Source organism: Alligator sinensis, unplaced genomic scaffold (assembly GCF_000455745.1).
Source record: "Alligator sinensis unplaced genomic scaffold, ASM45574v1 scaffold1059_1, whole genome shotgun sequence".
In the NCBI taxonomy this organism is placed as follows: Eukaryota; Metazoa; Chordata; order Crocodylia; family Alligatoridae; genus Alligator; species Alligator sinensis.
Genome location: NW_005842103.1, coordinates 1,975,408 through 1,992,629, shown reverse-complemented (window position 1 = coordinate 1,992,629; position 17,222 = coordinate 1,975,408). Strand labels below are relative to the sequence as shown.

Here is a 17,222-nt window from a genome sequence, read left to right as displayed (position 1 = left end):
CTGAGCCCTTTGGCCCTGCTTCAGCAAAGCCATTAGGCTGAGATATCTAGGGATGCTGAACATACCCAAATTCAGCTCTACACAGGGTCGATGGCAGGCAGCTCTCCATGCACACTTGCCTTATGTTTCAGCCCCCAGCTCCAGATGTGGAATCCACATTAGCTGCCTAGGAATGGGATGAGGGTGGGGGGGCAGTCCTAAACCAGCCGGTAGGAAATGCCGAAGAGAAGAGTGGACCCAAAAGCCTGCCTCTTTTCAAGACACAGGTATTTTGCTGCCTCCCTGAGTGAGGCGTCTGGAGGAGACTGGGGTTCCCAGCACCAAACTCCTCCTGGCTGGCTGTCCACCTTCTTTTCAGGACAGAGGACTGGCTCACTCTCTCCTTCTCACCCATCCTAGTAAGGACACTGCCTTAATAGCCTGAGTAGTGGGAGACCTAGATGAAATGCTCCGTTTCTGAACCCCCTCATTCCGAAGCAAAGTGGCTGTGGGGGCTGTGCTTCATGCCAACCCTGGTGCTCCCTGTGTGGGTAAGAGAGCATCATGGCATGCCTACAGGATCAGGCCTCTGGAGGGACATGAGGGCAGGGACAACTTGCTTGTGAATCCCACCCAGAACACCCCACTCAGCCAAAACAAGGGCAGCGATGGGCACATGCAGCAGGACTGCAGCCATCTAAGTAACTTTGCTTGGTGCTTCTGGCTTCTCGGGTGCCTGAATGGTTAGGCAGGATTTTGTGGATCCCTGCTTGGACATAGGTGCCTAAATGCACTCATAAAGCCCAGTCAGGCTTGAAATTTTCGAACCCAAACCCAGGCTGAATGTTGAGCACAGGCTGCCTCACTCATTTCCAGAGGGCCATCCGTGCTCACAGCAAGGGATACACCTACATATTTAGCTGGGTGGAGGCTTCAGTCTGGCAATATTTCTAGTAGCTGCAGCCAGGGCATAAGCCAGATCAAGCCCTCCAGAGTAGAGATACCCAAAATATTGCACTAAAACTGGTGGGGAAAAAAAACAGTTTTAATCTAAAAATTCAGTTTTGAAAAAAATTACCTGGGGCACCATTTAACTTCAGTGACTTCAGGGACACAGCTGTTTCAAGGCGGTTTAAATATACACCAATTATACACCGTCTACACAGGCCAAACCCAGTTCCATCAATCTGTCGTGCCCTAATCAAAACCCCTCTTTTCTTTGCTGGGCAGCCTGGAGAGTCCTCGTTAATGCCAGTTAACAAGCCCCCCAGCTCAGAACATCTACCTCAAACTCCCGCCGCTTTTCGTAAATCGGGATGATCAGTTTGGAAATTTCTGAAATGGTCTCATAGCGCTCTGCCTTCCACAGCCCGTCTACGCATTGCTCCAGCAGCTCCAGCAGGACTTCCTGAATGAAACACAAGATGGGTGCTGTTGGTAATCCTTCACTCTCCCTTTAGGGGAAGCGTGGCTCAAAATGCCAGAAGGCTTCAGCTGCCTGGAAAAAACCAGAGCACGAAAGCAGGTGGCCAGAAGTCTGCAGGCTTCAAACTCCAGGAAGCCCAGGCCTTTCCAAGAGTATTTCAAGTTCAAAGAGAAAAACCCGCATCTTTGGTTGTACACATATGTCACCAGAAGACCAACCAGCACAGGTTGGTTATTGATAGACACCTTTAAGGTGGAGGTGAAGGGTGCTACACTGGGTAGTCCCAGGGAGGGAGTCTGTTCCCTGTCTAAACCTAAGCCTTCATGAGAGGGTGCATCAGCCTCCATGCCCCTCACCTGCCTTTGGGTTTGCTTCAGCCATCCTCCTGGTCCAGCCCCATTGCAGGACGGAGCAGCCCCATCAGAGACCAGTGCAGCCAGTGTGCACTGGTTTACAGGGGACTCCAGACCCCAGCTCCTTCCCCTGAGACCTAACTACATGGAAAGTGCATGCAGAAACAGCTCTTGGCGCTCTGCCTCCTCAGAGGATTTCATTACACCAGGGGAAATCCTTCCCTGGCATCCTACAGTGGCTTTCAGTCTCTGTGTTTCAGGGGTTGGCAGCTTTAAGATGGGAGGGGAAGGGGGTCTGAGCTGCGTCCTGCCTTTGAGGAGCAGGACTGCATCTTCAGAGGGAGATTCCACCCCAGGCATCAGCGGTTACCCAGTCCAGCAGGAAGAGCCGGTGATCGAGCTCTATTAACTTCAGAACAGTCAGCAGGTCCCTGGGGAATAGAGCCCGCGTGTTCCAGCTGCTGTCAGGTGTGCGCAGAAACCCTGAAATGCCAGATTTCCTTTCCTGGGCAGCAGACGTAGAACAGCCTCTGCTGCAGGCACCGATACACAAGAACTAGGGGGCTACAGGTTGCTGGAATGGTGTCAAATAAACCATGTTTTTAACCCACTCCTCCTTACTGGAATCTCACCTCGCTGTAGTGAACATCCATCATGCCAGCGTCTTCTTTCATTGCTCCCTCCTCATCAATATTGGGAGTGATTTTCTTGAAAGCTGAGCAGCCGCTAGGGAAGAGTTCTACAGAAGAAAAATGGGTTGGAATGAATACGACTAAACAATCACATATATAGCCCGGACTACATTAATCCCTGCCTTGCCTTGGAGTGCAGATTTCCACTGCACATAGCAGTTAGGTAGGAAGAAAGAAACACCCCTGAAGTATCCATACACAGCTCATGTCCTAGCATACTCTGTTCACTGCTTGAGGCCCTGGCCTGAAAGCAGCACATCCTAGTGTTTGCACGAGTGTCAGGATACCCGAGTTCTTTTCCCAGCTCTGCCACAGATCTGCTACATGACCTGGGGCAAGTCACTTTGCCTCTGGCATCCCTGCCAATCTGTCTTGTCCTTTGGACCCACAGCTCTTTCAGGGACAGGCTGTCTCTGCACTCATGGAGCGACGAGCATGGTGGGGTTCTCATCTAGCTGGGGTTCCTATGGATCATAAAAGCAAAAGTCCTTTGTGGCAAGAGTGAACCTGAAAGTAAAAGAGATATGTGGATATGTGCATTCATATCCACAAAGGAGAGATCCACTGCAGTCACAGAAGGAGCATGGACTTCAGCTGACCTCTGTACAGCTGGAAAGCATGTAGCAGGGATTTTGGCTATTCCCTCAGGTACTGACATACCCCTGAAGTTGGCCCTGCTACTTAAGAGCTCTTGTCATGCTGAATGCCGCTGACAGTCAAGCTCAGTCCAACAGCCTGGATCTTTCCAGCAGCAGGGCCAGCTGGCCTGTTCCTCCATGCAATGGAAGTAAACCATGTCCCGTGCATCACACTGGCCTTCCCCTCAGGACAGAGCAGGGCTGGCTTGTTCATTCTCACCCTGTTTCACTTGATGATGCTCTCAGTCCCCTTGCTAGCTTCCTCCTTCAGCAGCTAAACTACCTCAATTTCCTCTACTACAAAGGGATGTGAAAACACATCCCTCCTTGACAACCACTCCCTGGCACAGCACAGCTTCTGGCCTGTGGCTTAAAGGCCAGCAGGAAGTAACCGAGATGACCGCAGCAGACTGATGGTGGGCCAGGGGAGGACAGGATACAAGTGGGCCCTAAGCATGCATAGGTCCAGGACAGCGAATATTCAGCAAACATCCTGAGAGGCAGAAGAGCCACTTCTCACTTTCGAGGCAAACCTCAGGGAGGGGAAGGAGCTATTTCAGGTACAGAACAGTCCTGGCACTGGATCAAATGGCCCACAAGCAAATTCAGCCTGAAAAGGAGAAATTGGGTCCTCAAGATGGGGGAAATGAGGGTTGGGAGCTGCCGTCTGAGCAAAGTCCCAGGGACGGAGACCGAAGCTGCTTCATGGAGTTTGACAAGCTCAGGGAAGGGAGAGCATGGAAGGAGAGGGCCGGGAAATAGGCCAATTCAAGTATCCAAGATCCTCCATCTCAGGGTGGGGAGGCGCTGGGTGACCCCATGTTTCAGGACTTGTGTGAGGCCAGGAGAAACGTGGATGTTTTGTTTGGCTCCTGGGATGTGGATATTTTATTAGAAGCCTGGGGGGCTGGTGGCGGCTAGATGCTGGAGTTGGGCTGGGGTGTGCTAGAGCTCAGACCACCAGCTAGAAATGACTTGGGGATCTGGTTAGAGGGTCCCACCCCAATGCTTGGGGTCAGTACTTCTTGGACTGGGGTCAAGGATTTCCCCCCAGGATAGGTGGACACGGCTCATTAGGCCATTTTGCTTTCCTCTGTAGCATCCTGTTCCTAGGATCCACTGAGCATGCTCTAACCCAGCACATTCCCCATCACTGCAGGGGCCCAGGCACCAGCAGCCTCCCTGCTTTTCCCCTGCAGAATGCTGTAGTGCTTAATACACCTGATATCTGCAGCTACTGGGGTGCTTTTGGGGCTGCTGCACAAGAGCAGACAGAGGCGATGTTTTTCTGGATCCTTTCGTCCCTGCTAACGCTGGGGACGGGCCCTACCATTCCTAAGGTTTTATTTCCTTGTTCTTGGATACAGGCAATTGCAGGCAATTCTGCCCTGGCCGTCCTGCACCAGTGACAGATGTGCTGTGTGGGTGTGTGTGAATGTCACCCAGAGTCCTCGTAGGCATCACCCTCTCTCTGCTCCCTTCTTCCTTGTTTCTGGGGATCAGCTAGACTCAGAAACACTGAAGCTCTGTATTTCAATGACATCCTGTGAACGAAGGTCTGACGGTAATGGAGGTGCAGCGTGATTCATTAGCTATATAAGAATGAGTTACTTAAAAGGAAATCCACCTTCCACATACACAGTGTTGCTGCTCTGCTCCTGATTTCCTGTTTTGAATTAAACCAGACCTTTGCTCTAGTGGTTCTTTATCTATGGAGTCTATTGCCTTTTCTCTGCCTTTGGTCTGTGCTCCCTTCCCTTTCTTATCTTTCCTTGAAAAGAACATGTTACTTGCAATTTGAGATAATGGTATTTGTTGCCTAATCAGAGTTTTCGGGGGACAGTGTACCCGGAGAGACACTCCTGTTCTTTATATGACCAGTGAAACATGTTGAAATGCCAGTGCAGGTGTCCAGAAGGGTTTGTGGTAGGTTCTGGGGTGACATAGCCAGGATGGTCCAGGAAAAATGTGAGAGGCAAGGATTTTTATTGCACCAACTCTATAGCTTGGAGGGACAGGGACAAGCTTCTGGGTAAGCAGTCCCCTTCCAGGAAGAGTCTGTGTTTGAACAGAGCCCTCCATCTTTAAAAGCTACTGACTGACTTCTGCTGTCTTCAGCAACTCCCCAGTGCCTGTGGGGATTTTCATCTCCCACTACCCTTGCCCCTTTTACTCTTTAGTTCATTGTTTTAGGAGCTAATTTTAGAACCTAACCCCAGTGGTTACCAAAGCAAGCAAAGGGTATCTTTGTAAGATTCTGATAACTAGTAAATACAAAGACAAATGAAAAAAAACACATTGGTAGCATTCCCTTCTTTTAGTCCCTCTGGATGGAAGGCACTTACTTTTCCTAAGAAGAAACTCAGCGACGAGGGCGGCTACATGAACATAGCACATGGCAGCCTGCAAAATACAACAAAGCAGCCATTTAGAAGTCGTCCAAATGACTCTCCCCTTTCACACCGTGTGTTTCCAATTAAGACAAATACCTCTGAAAAGTCTCCATTTTTTACGTGGATCTTCGCCATGCTGTCCAGCCACGTCTTCCTGAGCTCCGGGGTACTTGCATAGGACTTGGCGAGGCTGTACTGCAGGTCAATCAGCATTTCTGGGTCTTTTTCATGTTCCTTCATTTGGGCAGTTGCCATAAGCACTGTCCGGATCCTTTTTGTTAAGTCTTTGACTTCTGAGGGAAAAGCAGTTGCCTGACACAAAATAAATCTGATTAGAAGCAAACACAGACACAAAGATGTTCGGTGTTTGGCCAGAGAAAGATGGAAGTACTCCCTTCGACTGAGTCAACATTTATTTAATTATTTAGCAAGGAGCCTGTACAGTGCAAAGTGATTTGCAAATGCAAGACAGAGGACATACTATTGAGTGCTCCTTTAGTATCTCCTGGCCCCTTGCTGATAGAAATGTGCCTTGTACTTTGATATGGATTCAATGCATTTCAGTGTAGAGCCCCAGTGTGCAGACCCTACTTCAGCTGACAAGAAGTCATTCATGCAGTTGGCTTACCCATCCGATGGGGCTGCTCCTGACTGGAGCCCTACAGTGCCCTGCTGCCCTGGGGGTGACAGGGTGTGGATGTGAATAATTTGAAGAGTCCAATGGAGGGCAATGAAAATGGTTTGGGGGCTGGGAACATGACTTGTGAAGAGAGGCTGAGGGAACTGGGTTGATTTAGTCTAGAGAAGAGAAGATTGAGAGGGGATTGAATAGCAGCCTTCAGCTCCCTGCAGGGGGGCTGCAAAGAGGACGGAGCTGGGCTGCTCTCAGTGGGGGCAGATGACAGGACAAGGAGCAATGGGCTCAAGCTGCAGCAAGGGAAGTTGAGGTTGGATATTAGGAAAAACTCTAACAAGGATGGTGGTGAAGCACTGGAGCAGGCTCCCCAGAGAGATGGGGGAGTCTCCATCCTTGGAGGTTTTCAAGACCCAGGTACACCAAGCCTTGGCTGGGATGATCTAGTTGGGGCTGGTCCTGCTTGGAGCAGGGGGTTGGACTAGATGTGACCTCCTGAGCTCCCTTCCACCCTCATTTTCTGTGATTCTATGTACAATTGCTACCCAACATGAGCAAGTGCTGCCATGCTGGCCCTTCCCCTTGAGTCAACCCCTGACTGACTGGCTTTTCCTGCAGTGGGGCTCCTCTGTATTTCATAGTTTCAGAGTTGTTAGGGGCTGGAAGGGACCTTACAGGTCACTGGGTGCAACACCCCTGCACCTGGGTAGGAAAGACTGCTGGGATCAAATGATTTTAGCAAGATGGGCATCAAGACATTTTTTGAAAATGTTCAGGGTGGGTGACTGTAGCACTTCTGGGGGAAGCCTGTTCCAAACCCTCGGCACTCGGCTTGTATGCAGCACCAGAAGTGTACAGAGGACTTTAGCTCAAGCAAAAGCAGTAAGTGAAGAGAAGAAGCAGATGACAAGTTCCCTTCTCTGCTCAGTGACTCCAGTCCATCCGATGCTGTCAGCTCCCAACCAGCAGCTCAGTGACTGGCAGATGCAGAAAAGAGCTCTGGGCCCTTGTCTGTCCTGTGTCCGTTTTGCCGTAACACAGGCTGGGGCTCCCCACACCTATTTAGAGTGCAGCACAACTTTGAGGCCAGAAAATATTTCCCAGCCTTTCCCTTTCCTTGTCTGGCAGCTGCCGTGCAGAGAAAGGGTTCAGGCTGGAAGCACCATGTACCGATGCCCTGTGACTCCGATGGAACGTGTGACGAGGTTAAATAAAAACAGACCGCAAAAGAAAGGGGGACCACAGCCATCACTTCCCCTTCACAGGGAGGACCTAGCTCTTCTTTTCTGTACTTCTCATGCCTGGCACAAGTACAGCCACCAGGTTCTCACTTCCCTCTGGGTGCTGGAAGTTCTTGGAAAGCTCTTTGCTTCCACTGCCTAAAGACGAGTCAGTTAAAAGTAACCCGAGCTGCTGCTTTTCTTCCCTCTCCCTCAACAGCGCTGGAATGGTAGAGCATTCCCTCTACACAGGAGTCAGATGGCTGCTGGCAGCCATGGCTCAGCACACTTCGTTACTTGTTATAATTAATCACGCTTACCTTCATCGGCCTGTCGCTGCTTGCAAAGTTGTTAATAATGAATAGGGACTCCTGAAAACTGGATCCACCACTTAATGCCACATCTGCTATTAACTGGCTCACTGCAATTATTATCTGTGGGGGAAAGCCAGGGTATTACTGAAGTAGGCTCTGTCATGTGGGCTTTACAATCACTGCTGGGTAAAGAGATGATTAAGAGGATCAGGTCATTCATACGGCACAAATTGTTTAATTGCTACCACTGCTGAACGATGTAATCTCATGGTGGTGATGACACTGTATGTCAGTGGTGAGAAACTCATCAGGTCAGCAGCAACACTCCCTGCTTTGTGGTGCCCGTGGCTATGCCTGTTTCTGCTACAACAGACTCCATTTGCATTGCCGCCAAAAGCCCAGCTCTTGCCTCTGCTCTGTCTGTCATAGCAAGAACCATGGCCAGAGCACAGGGAAGAGCTGGGCCTCTGGTTGCAGAAGTGGAGACCAGAAGCATAATTGGTTGGTGCCTTGGGCCAGCATCCTGCGATAGGCACTAGCTGCTGTGGGGGGAGATGTCAATGCAGCAGCTGCCAGGTGTTGCACCCCCTCCAACACGGCAGCTCAGCCCTTGTCACCCAGGGCTGCACTGACACCTACCCCCACAGCAACAAAAAAGCTCATGGGACGTGACCATGGGGGTACCTGCCCCTGGTCCTCCATTCTGGGTCCCCACAACCCCCGCTGTGCTGCTGGGACTGCCAGAGAAACCCTGCCACCATGGCCAGGACACAGACAAAACCCAGAGTGCAGCTGAGATGAGATGCCCCAGGAAAAGATGGCAGGCTGGATGACCCACCCTGCAGACCATACCCAGTCCATGGCTGGTATATTTGACACCCCTGCTATGTGGCAGTGAATGGCAGTGCAGAACATCACGCACACAAGGCCAGGATAGGACTGGATTGGATTGGATTAGAAGTCCTGGAGCTGGAGGCTTCAGACATCCTGTTTTCCTTTTATTTAAGATTTTTTACAACACGAAAATAAAAAGGCATGTTGCTGCTTCTCCAGGGGCCTTTCAACACCGTTTAGACAACGTGAGACAAAAAAGACCAGAGGCAACCCCAGAATAATCCCTCCCTCACTCCAGCAGGCAGGACTTTCCCCATGTCACCATCATGCTCACTCTCTTCTGCTATCTGGGCCACAAGATGGGCGTTGCCTGTGCTGAAAAGCCATTGCCTGTGACTACTGGATGACAAACATTTCACCTGCAAGGGCCCTGAGCTGAATCTGGGAGCTATAGCTTAGACAAAACTCTCACTGCAGTCAAAGTGTCTGTGGGATTTCTGACCAGGAAAAGGTCAAATTCAAAATGCAGAAAAGTACAGATTCAAAGGTCAAAATCAGATTAAAAAAAGGTCAAATTCCTACATGCAAAGGCTTGGAATGGGGTGGACAAGATGATCTCCAGTCCCTTCAAGCCCTGCTTTCTATCACTCTCTGACTTCCTTCAATACAGGGCATTACTAGGCTGCTACAAGCTGACACCTCCCCAACCTGGCATCATGGACTGTGGTGGAGCGGAAAACTATGTTACATGTGCATGCAGGGGTCCCGGCCCCCTCACACTGACCTGCAGGTGCGTTCTCAGGAACGTTTTCCTCTTGGTGAACTCGAAGTTGTTGCGCATGAGGAGGTAGAGCAGTGCCGAGGCCTCGTGGCGTGTGGAGGTCAGCTTGGACGTGCAGCACTTCAGCACCTCGTAGCAGAAGGTGGCACACATGTTCACCCGGCCCTTGAAGAACGCCGAGGGGAACTGCACGAGAAGCAGGTGGCTGTTAGACCATGTACCCGCGAACCGCGCGCAGGGTCACACTGGCACTCATGCCTGCGCAGGGGCTACCCTGACAGCTTTACTCCCATCAGTACTTGCAGGCATGAGCTTGAGGAGCTATTTTCTTTTAACTCAGTGGGGGACCAACCTTTTTTGGCAGGTGTGCCATGAATTAGCCCCACACCTTCCCCGAGCGCCACTCCAATCCCCTTCCTCTGTCTCATCTGTTGCTCCGTCCTCTGCCCCCTGCCTGATCTGCTGCTTTGCTTTCTGCTCTTCCTGCCAGATCTGCTGCTCTGCCTTCTACTTCCTACTGCCGCCTGTCCCCTCTCTGATCCATTGAATGCCACACACACAGGCTGCCCAGGCCACTTGTGGCACTCATGCCACAGGCTGGCCACCCCTATCTTAAATGATTGAATGCTTCTATCCCACCATAAATCTGCATGGCCATTCTACAGAAATGCAAGTGAGGGGTGCTGGATCCTACAGATTGAAATATCTCAACCAGGTTGGGTGAAAGGAGGAAGGCAACTGACACTGAGACTGGGACCTGCCTTCAGAGTCTGCCTTCCCAGACACCCACTGTGTCTGATGGGTGGGCAGCAGAGGAGGAAAATGGATGGATGGATGGACTACGGCTGTCTCCCAGCTGACAGCTGGGGGGCATCCAGACAAGAAGCTGTGGGCTGGCACGCAGAACTCATGGAAGACATTAAGGGCTGTAGGAGAGGGTCTTTTCCGTGCGGCCATGGGAGGTGACATACACTCAGACAGCGCAGGCACATGACACAGTGACATGTTGGAGGTGCAAGTGCTCAGATCATTGTCCATTGAGCTGCCATAAGCCAGAGTATTTCCAACAGTGGACACCCCGGTCAGCCTGACCTCACAGGCTAAGGGAGCTGCATTGCAGCGCTCCGTGCAAATGTCTTTTCATGATCCCTAAGCAAACCTGCTCACGTTCACGGGGACTTTCTCTCTGAAGCTGCAGCAAATGCAACATCAGCAGCATCAGAGAACAGCATGGGGATCATCTGTCCGAGGAGAGGCCATCACAGAAATGCCACGTATCATTTCGTAGTCAGCGGACAGCATGGTGCAATGATTTACGGCAGACTACTTAAACTCTACAGCCTCATGAGAGGGTTTTACAGTCAGCCCCATGTTCACTGGTCAGTCAACCAGTTCAGGACAAACATTTGGGGAGAAAATAAATACCAGCATCACAACAAGGAGTTAATTAAGTGTGTACACAGAAGAGCAAATTAAGTACATACACAGCAATACATTTATATACATTAGCGTGTACACAGCAAAGCAAACAACCCAGTATCATTGTGAGACCGCAGAAATGTAGGAGGTCAAGCACAGTTCAAGCATCTTCCTTCCAAAAGAGACCCTACCACCCGACAGGACCAGGTGACTAGTAGAGGACAAAAAGAGAAAGGGGGTTGTTTGTATCCAGGATTTATCTTCACTCCCCTCCCTGCCCAAGATTCCCTGGCTGATGTGGTCTTCACAGTCTCCGATGAAGGCAGGCAGTGCTTAAGAAAGCTTCTGCATCTCTGGTTTACTCAGTCTATAAGGTGCAAACCTACCCTGCCTTCTGCCTGACTTCAGGCTAACACAGCTAACGACCTCACTTCGCAAGCTACCGCTCTGAGATGCTTTCCCACCTCCCAAAAGGAAGTGCCTCCATGTGGCTGCCCTCAGCGGGCGTAGATCAGGGGTCAGCCCATGAGATCCGAAGAGCCCACGGGGGTAAGAAGCAAGCCTTTTTACCTCTCCCTGTGCTATGCATTTCCGTGCCATGAGCCACCAATCCCCTGCCCAGCATCCAGCACACAGCACCCCAGCCCTCCCTACCCTGTGCCAAGGGCTGCTCTCCTGCCCTTCTACTGTAGCCTGGGCTTATCCTTGCCATCCAATGTGAAGCTACCCACTGTTGTTGGCAAAGTGAGTTGTTCTCAGAGAAATTTCAGTAGACCCCAGGCAGTGCAGAGAGTTCCCAATGGGGGATGCCCTGAGAAGTAGCACTGGGGCCCAGCACCCCTTGGAAGTGTGCAGAGAGGCTCTCAAGTGGAACAGCCATCACAGGGACCCAGCACCATGATCCCAACCAAGTGCTGCAGGGGTACCCAGTCTCTGTGTATTATAATCAATGAGACTATCTTTCCCCAGGCTGCTAAGAGCACAGGATACTGCTCAGAGAGAGCCCTTCTTTTGCTGCAGTCCCCAGCAGGTTTTAGGGGAGAGTGGAAGAGCTCCAAGGAAGCATCGTGGTGAAGGGAGGGCTCTGCTATGCCCAACTTTCTATCAGCAAGAGGGCTGCAGGGAGTCCGGCCTGTCTTTTGCTCTCACTAGCACCACGGGCAGTTGGTCAAGGATCAGGGAGTTGCAAGAGGCTCTCCTCATCCCTCCACTTCACTGTGCTTGACCTGCAGTTGGGCATCCTGCTGGAGATGGAATGAACTTTGCTCCCAAAGTCTATCAGTCTTGCCTAATCCTTCATTCCAGGACTACTCCCAAACACATAAAATAATGCATTTCTGCAAGCCTGCCCTTCAGCAAACTTCTAATAAGAGGCATTTGGCATGGTGGCAACACATCATATAAACAAGTGGGATAGAGAGAAAAGAAACAGAGCCACCACTTCCCTTCTTGAACAGGGGAGCATGGCTTGATCCCAGTTTCCTTCTGGCAGTTCTTTCTAAGCTCATCTCTGCTGGGACATGTTTGAGGTTCAGTGTTATGTTTTTTGACAACATGCATTTGGCTTGGAAGAAATCAAGATATTTTGTTGGGCTCCTAACTCTGCAGTGCACTGGGGCCTGTGGTGATACTGCACTGCCTCTGGCATCAGAACCATTAACTCCCAGTTTAAAGGAAGGGTACTGGAAATGGTGCAGGGCACATTCCACTGGTTTTGGAGCTATAACTTCAGTGCCTCCTTCTAACCAGCCTCTGTGGAGCTGGGAGGAAAGTGCATTAAAAAGGGAGGGATATTTACTATAAGGGGGTTAGTTATTTTTCTGTATTAGCAAGTGAAAAATACAGTTCCTGCTGTCAGGGTGGTCAGAAGTGGGGAATGGCTTGCAAAAGGGTTGGATATAAATGAGGCTGTTTGGTACTATCCACCTTAGCTGGCTCAAAGTCACTGGAAGCGGACCATGAATAAAAACCCGTGTGGTGTAACTTCCAGACTATACGCAGAGAAAACCAGGCCTGCAATTGCAGTCGGGAGGGAGACAACTGACCCAACCATTTGAAAGGTCCTCTGCGGAGTTAAAAGTGCACTTTTCCATTTTGAGTAGGTAAGACAAGGAAGTTTGGGACCCGTGTGGTTACAGAGGCTTGGTAGAGAAAACACTTCCTCGTAGATACCATCTGCAGGGCCCATATCTTGTTTTTACAGAAGGGAGCATGTCACAGGGGAAATGCAAGAAGCAAACTTAAATCAATTGCTCAAATGTTTGGACACATAACAAGACCAAGCTCCAGGCATGGGCACAACTTCACCCAAGTCAAGAAGCTGCCCTCCCTGACGCCAGCAGAGCCTTTGGCCAGGCTATTTTGTGGATGGGTTCCAAGCACATCAAACTAAATCCTGGGGATTTCTTCAGGGCTTGGCTCTTGGATGCTTGCTGTGAGATCCAGCACAGCAGGGGTGCAGATCAGGCCGTGTGTTTGGAAATATGAGAAAGTTCTTGATGCCGTGATAGATATAAAACCACAAATCTTTTTGGATGCTGACAGGTGAAACTGCAGTCACACTTGAAAGCAAAAACATGTACGTAGAGCTGCAGCAGCCAAAAGCGGGTGTGTCAAGGGTGGGAAAAGCAGACACCTTGGGGCTTCCCACGTGTTCATGAAGGACAAGCTGCAGGGGTGTAGGTTGTAGCCGTGTTGGTCTAAGGGCATAGGCAGACAAGGTTCCTTGGGTGAATCTGATATCTTTTATTAGACCAACCCAAACAGTTGGACAAGCTGGAATTCAGCCCAGTGCCTCTATGACACTTGCTGCATTTTAACAGTCACTCTTAGTTTCCATGTATTAAAATGTGCATGGCCTAGACTGGTTGAATCTTTTTTTGAAGGGGAGAAGAAAGTAGTCAGTGCTACCGAAGCAAGCGATTCCAGTCTCCACTTCCTTAATATCCACTTTTGTTCAATTAATCCTGCAAAATCTCCTCTGCAAGTCGAAAAGCTCTTAGCAGTCCCCAAATCACGCACTGTGTTTAACTTACTGGAGTTGCAGGCTGCATGAATGAGTGCTGAATTAATTAGCTTAACCACCATTGCATTCAGCTGACTTGAAGGGGTAGGTCTCCTTCGGAGTCTACTATGCAGCTTGGCAGCTTGCGTGTTCAACTGGTCAAGAACATTTCTGAGACGGGAGAGAAGTGTTGGACACTGAGAAGGGATCAAAGGCTGTTTCTAGATGACACAGGGGTTTACTTTGCCCTAAATTGAAGCGGTGGTTTTTTAAAAACACCGCTTTAATTTAGGGCAAAGTAAACCCCCACGCCATGTACACTCATGTCGAAGCCCGATCCTTACCTGCCTCTCCAGTGGTGGGGAGGGGACAGCAAGCTGCTGGCAGGCAGAGTGGTCCCTAAGCTACAGGGGGGCTGGTGCTTCCTTCCATGGCAGTGGCGCCCCCCCCACCCCCAGGCGGCACCTGCCTGCCGGCACCCCGCTCACGCAGCTGCAGCCGCAGAGGGAAGCACCGGGCCCCTGCGTAGCTCAGGCAAGCAGACACACTCCAAGGAAAAAAATGGAAAAAAAAGATCAGGCTCGCCACTGTTTTTTTTTTGTCTTTCCTTCTGTGGAGCCTGCCTTCCTGGGCTGCTGCTGGGCTGCCTGCATGGTCTGCCTGCAATCCCCCTGAACCGCACGGAGCCCAGTGCTTCCCTCCATGACTGTAGGGTAGGAAACTAAAACTCCTGGGAAGTGTTTTACTTTGCAGCGCCTCAAAGTCATTTGCGGCATCCCAAAGTCATTTAAGGCGCATTACACCGCCGAATGTGCTATAGTGGCTGGAATTAACGTGCAATATGCCGCCAAATTTGCAAACTCATGCAAACAGCAATGCCATTAAAGTGATGCAAAAGGCATTTAACCTGCTTTAAACCCTCTTTAAAGTGTCGTCTACCAATGGCCAAGAGCATCAGTCTTCCAGATTTGCCAGCTCCTGGATGCTATGTGGCTGCTTTGGCTGTCCTCAAGGTTAGTGAGACAAGCATCAGATGTCTTTCTGAATCAACACTGCCCGACTTCAAACTGTTGTAATGTTGGCAAAGTCAAGGGCAGCCAATGGTGTTCAGATATGATCCACTGAGCATTCGTGCTGCCACCTCTTGCCTGTCCGGGTGCTACAGAAGCCACTTCTGGGTGAAAAGAAGCGACTTGAGTTCCGAAAAGGCTGCAGAATGAAGCCAGGATGGCGCTGCCTCCCAGAGATGCAACATGGAGCTGGGGGCACCCCAACCCTGGCATCCAACTCACTTTTAGCCAGCTTGCTTTAAGGAAAAGCTTCATGGCAGATCAGGTCTTTGGTGGGATGGATACTGATCTCCAGCATAATGATTTATACCGATACAAATGACATAAGAGTCAAAACTGTCTCTCTATCTCCTGGCAATAAGACTCTTCCCACCTTTGTAACCTGGACCCCATGGGGTGTTAGTGCTTCGCTGACCAGTGCGGCTGAAGTTTCTGAGTCTGTTTTGTGGAGCTGGCTTCTAGCAGCACAGAGCAGCAGGTCTGTGAAGGCTGCAGTGCACACTTCCCCCCTGCCCATATGAACTTGAGCTGGACTCTTCAAGGGCTGCCACCTACCTTGCTAATGAAAGCTCTCAGAGAGGCAAACACGTGCTTAAGGGCTGCTTCCGACTGTCCATTCTTGAGAAAGGCCAAGTGAACATCAAACACCTTTTTCATGAGTGGGTTGTGGCCATCGTTGTTTAAGAGCTGGGCCTGGAGAACAAGGAAACTCATTTTGCAGAAATACTCAACCGATAAGGCTCAAGACATGATCATCTCTACGGACTGCAGTGTTGCTAACGCCAGATAAACAAGAGTCTCACACTGACAAATTAATAATAAATAACTGAAAATACCAAGGCAAAGCTGGTATTAGTTAGGGATTACTTTCTACAGAAGATGCAAGGATTTTATTGTGTTCGTGTTCCAAAAAAAGAGTCACTTCTCTGCTGCAACTCTCACTCATTCCTTCACATTATTTGTCTTTTAAAGCTGGTTATCACTCTGACCTTTACATTATCCCATTTTTCTCATTCTCTTTGTAAACCCCAACGTAAGCTATCACATCCAAAAGTCAGAGACAAGTTTACATTGGAGACAAAATTGTTGTCAGCTGGAGCAGATCAGTGCAGCTCTGTGAAGCCCTGTCAGCTGACATCTGCTAAGGATCTGCCCCCCATATCAGTGGGTGGTAAGTGGATTCAATATTCTTTTATTTGACCAATTACCCAGAACATAAACAATCTTGTGGGTGGCTTTTGGCTGTGGTTTGAGCTCCTGAACACAGAAGGAAACAAGATACCCCCTGGTGCTGAACGAATCCTTTGCCAATAAGAACAGTAAAGCCTGAGACTCAGGCACTATTTTTTGTGTGCTTGTACATGAAACAGAGGGAATGTGTTGCTCGTTACAAATGGCAGAGAAGTGAGCCTCTCCCAGCATCTGCACATCGCTGTGTTCTTGAAGCTGTTAAAGAGACGCACTTCAGTGTCTGCCTCTTTCCAGAGCTGCCTGTCTCCTGCGCTGCTCCAAAGCCTGTGCCAGATCCCTTTTCTTTGCGACTGCCCCAACAAACCTCAAGGACACTGTCTACATCTTGTGCAGCCTCTGTGATAGCCAGCACATCGCGAATACAATTTGCTTGCTTTCTCTCTGGCACAGTGCCTGAGAAGAGAGGCACTCCTGCTATCATGCATTACACTGTGGCTGGAGTGCCTGAAAGGCTATCAAAAAGTCCCCAGTTCTTGAAGGAAGAGGTTTGTGCCCAAAAGCTTGCAAATAACATTTTTTCCATCTATTTAGTTGGTATAATAAAAGATATCACTTCTACCCAAAGAACCTCGCCTGCCTATATCAAAAAGTCCCATTCTTGTGCTTGCACAAATATCTCTGCTGAGTTTACAGAGATCTCTCCAGGTAGCTGTCTGCTAAGCTGGACCAAACTCTACAGCAAGGACTCTGGCTCTTACGGCCTCTGGAAAAAGGTTATCAGAATGATTCGGCAAAGATGGGAACAGAGGCAGATACCCATAAGAACATGGCCATATGTTGTCCTGTTCAAGTGAGCTGCCAAAAGAACAGCTTATCACCACTGAGATCAAAGAGTTCAAGCAACTTCAGGCCCTGTTTCTAGAAACAGTTACATAAATCTTGTCAACATGTGCCCAGCCCTGGCTTCTTCTCCTTTTCCCTTCCCTATTCTCTATGCCTCATTCTTTTTTGGCAGCACATGCCCTAATGAATGACATGAATGTAATATCATCTGATTGCGCAAGTCTCTAACAGCGCACGATTTCTACCGCTGACCACAGAGCATGGGGCCCTTGCGAATCAGAGCCACCCGTCAGTCATTTCCCTTTCCGTTCTTTGGACAGTCTATTTCTTTAGGAAATCAATTCAAATATAATCAAAAACACAGTGTGTGTGTGTGTGTGTGGGGGGGGGGGCGGAAGAAGCTGCTTTCCACAGTCCCCAGGGCTCACCCT

At 49.9% G+C, this 17,222-nt stretch overlaps 1 protein-coding gene across 1 annotated transcript in view; it reads right to left on the bottom strand.

Annotated features, from left to right (window-relative positions):
- The window catches only part of DOCK11 (dedicator of cytokinesis 11), a gene marked incomplete at its 5' end in the record, with an annotated part of 71,903 nt that overhangs the window by 10,805 nt on the left and 43,876 nt on the right, over nt 1-17,222 (bottom strand). The window contains 7 exons of the mRNA XM_025205043.1: nt 1,265-1,387; nt 2,391-2,497; nt 5,434-5,491; nt 5,578-5,793; nt 7,656-7,769; nt 9,268-9,450; nt 15,313-15,450. Of these exons, the coding sequence (XP_025060828.1) occupies nt 1,265-1,387; nt 2,391-2,497; nt 5,434-5,491; nt 5,578-5,793; nt 7,656-7,769; nt 9,268-9,450; nt 15,313-15,450 (939 nt within the window). The remainder of the gene's footprint in view (nt 1-1,264; nt 1,388-2,390; nt 2,498-5,433; nt 5,492-5,577; nt 5,794-7,655; nt 7,770-9,267; nt 9,451-15,312; nt 15,451-17,222) is intronic.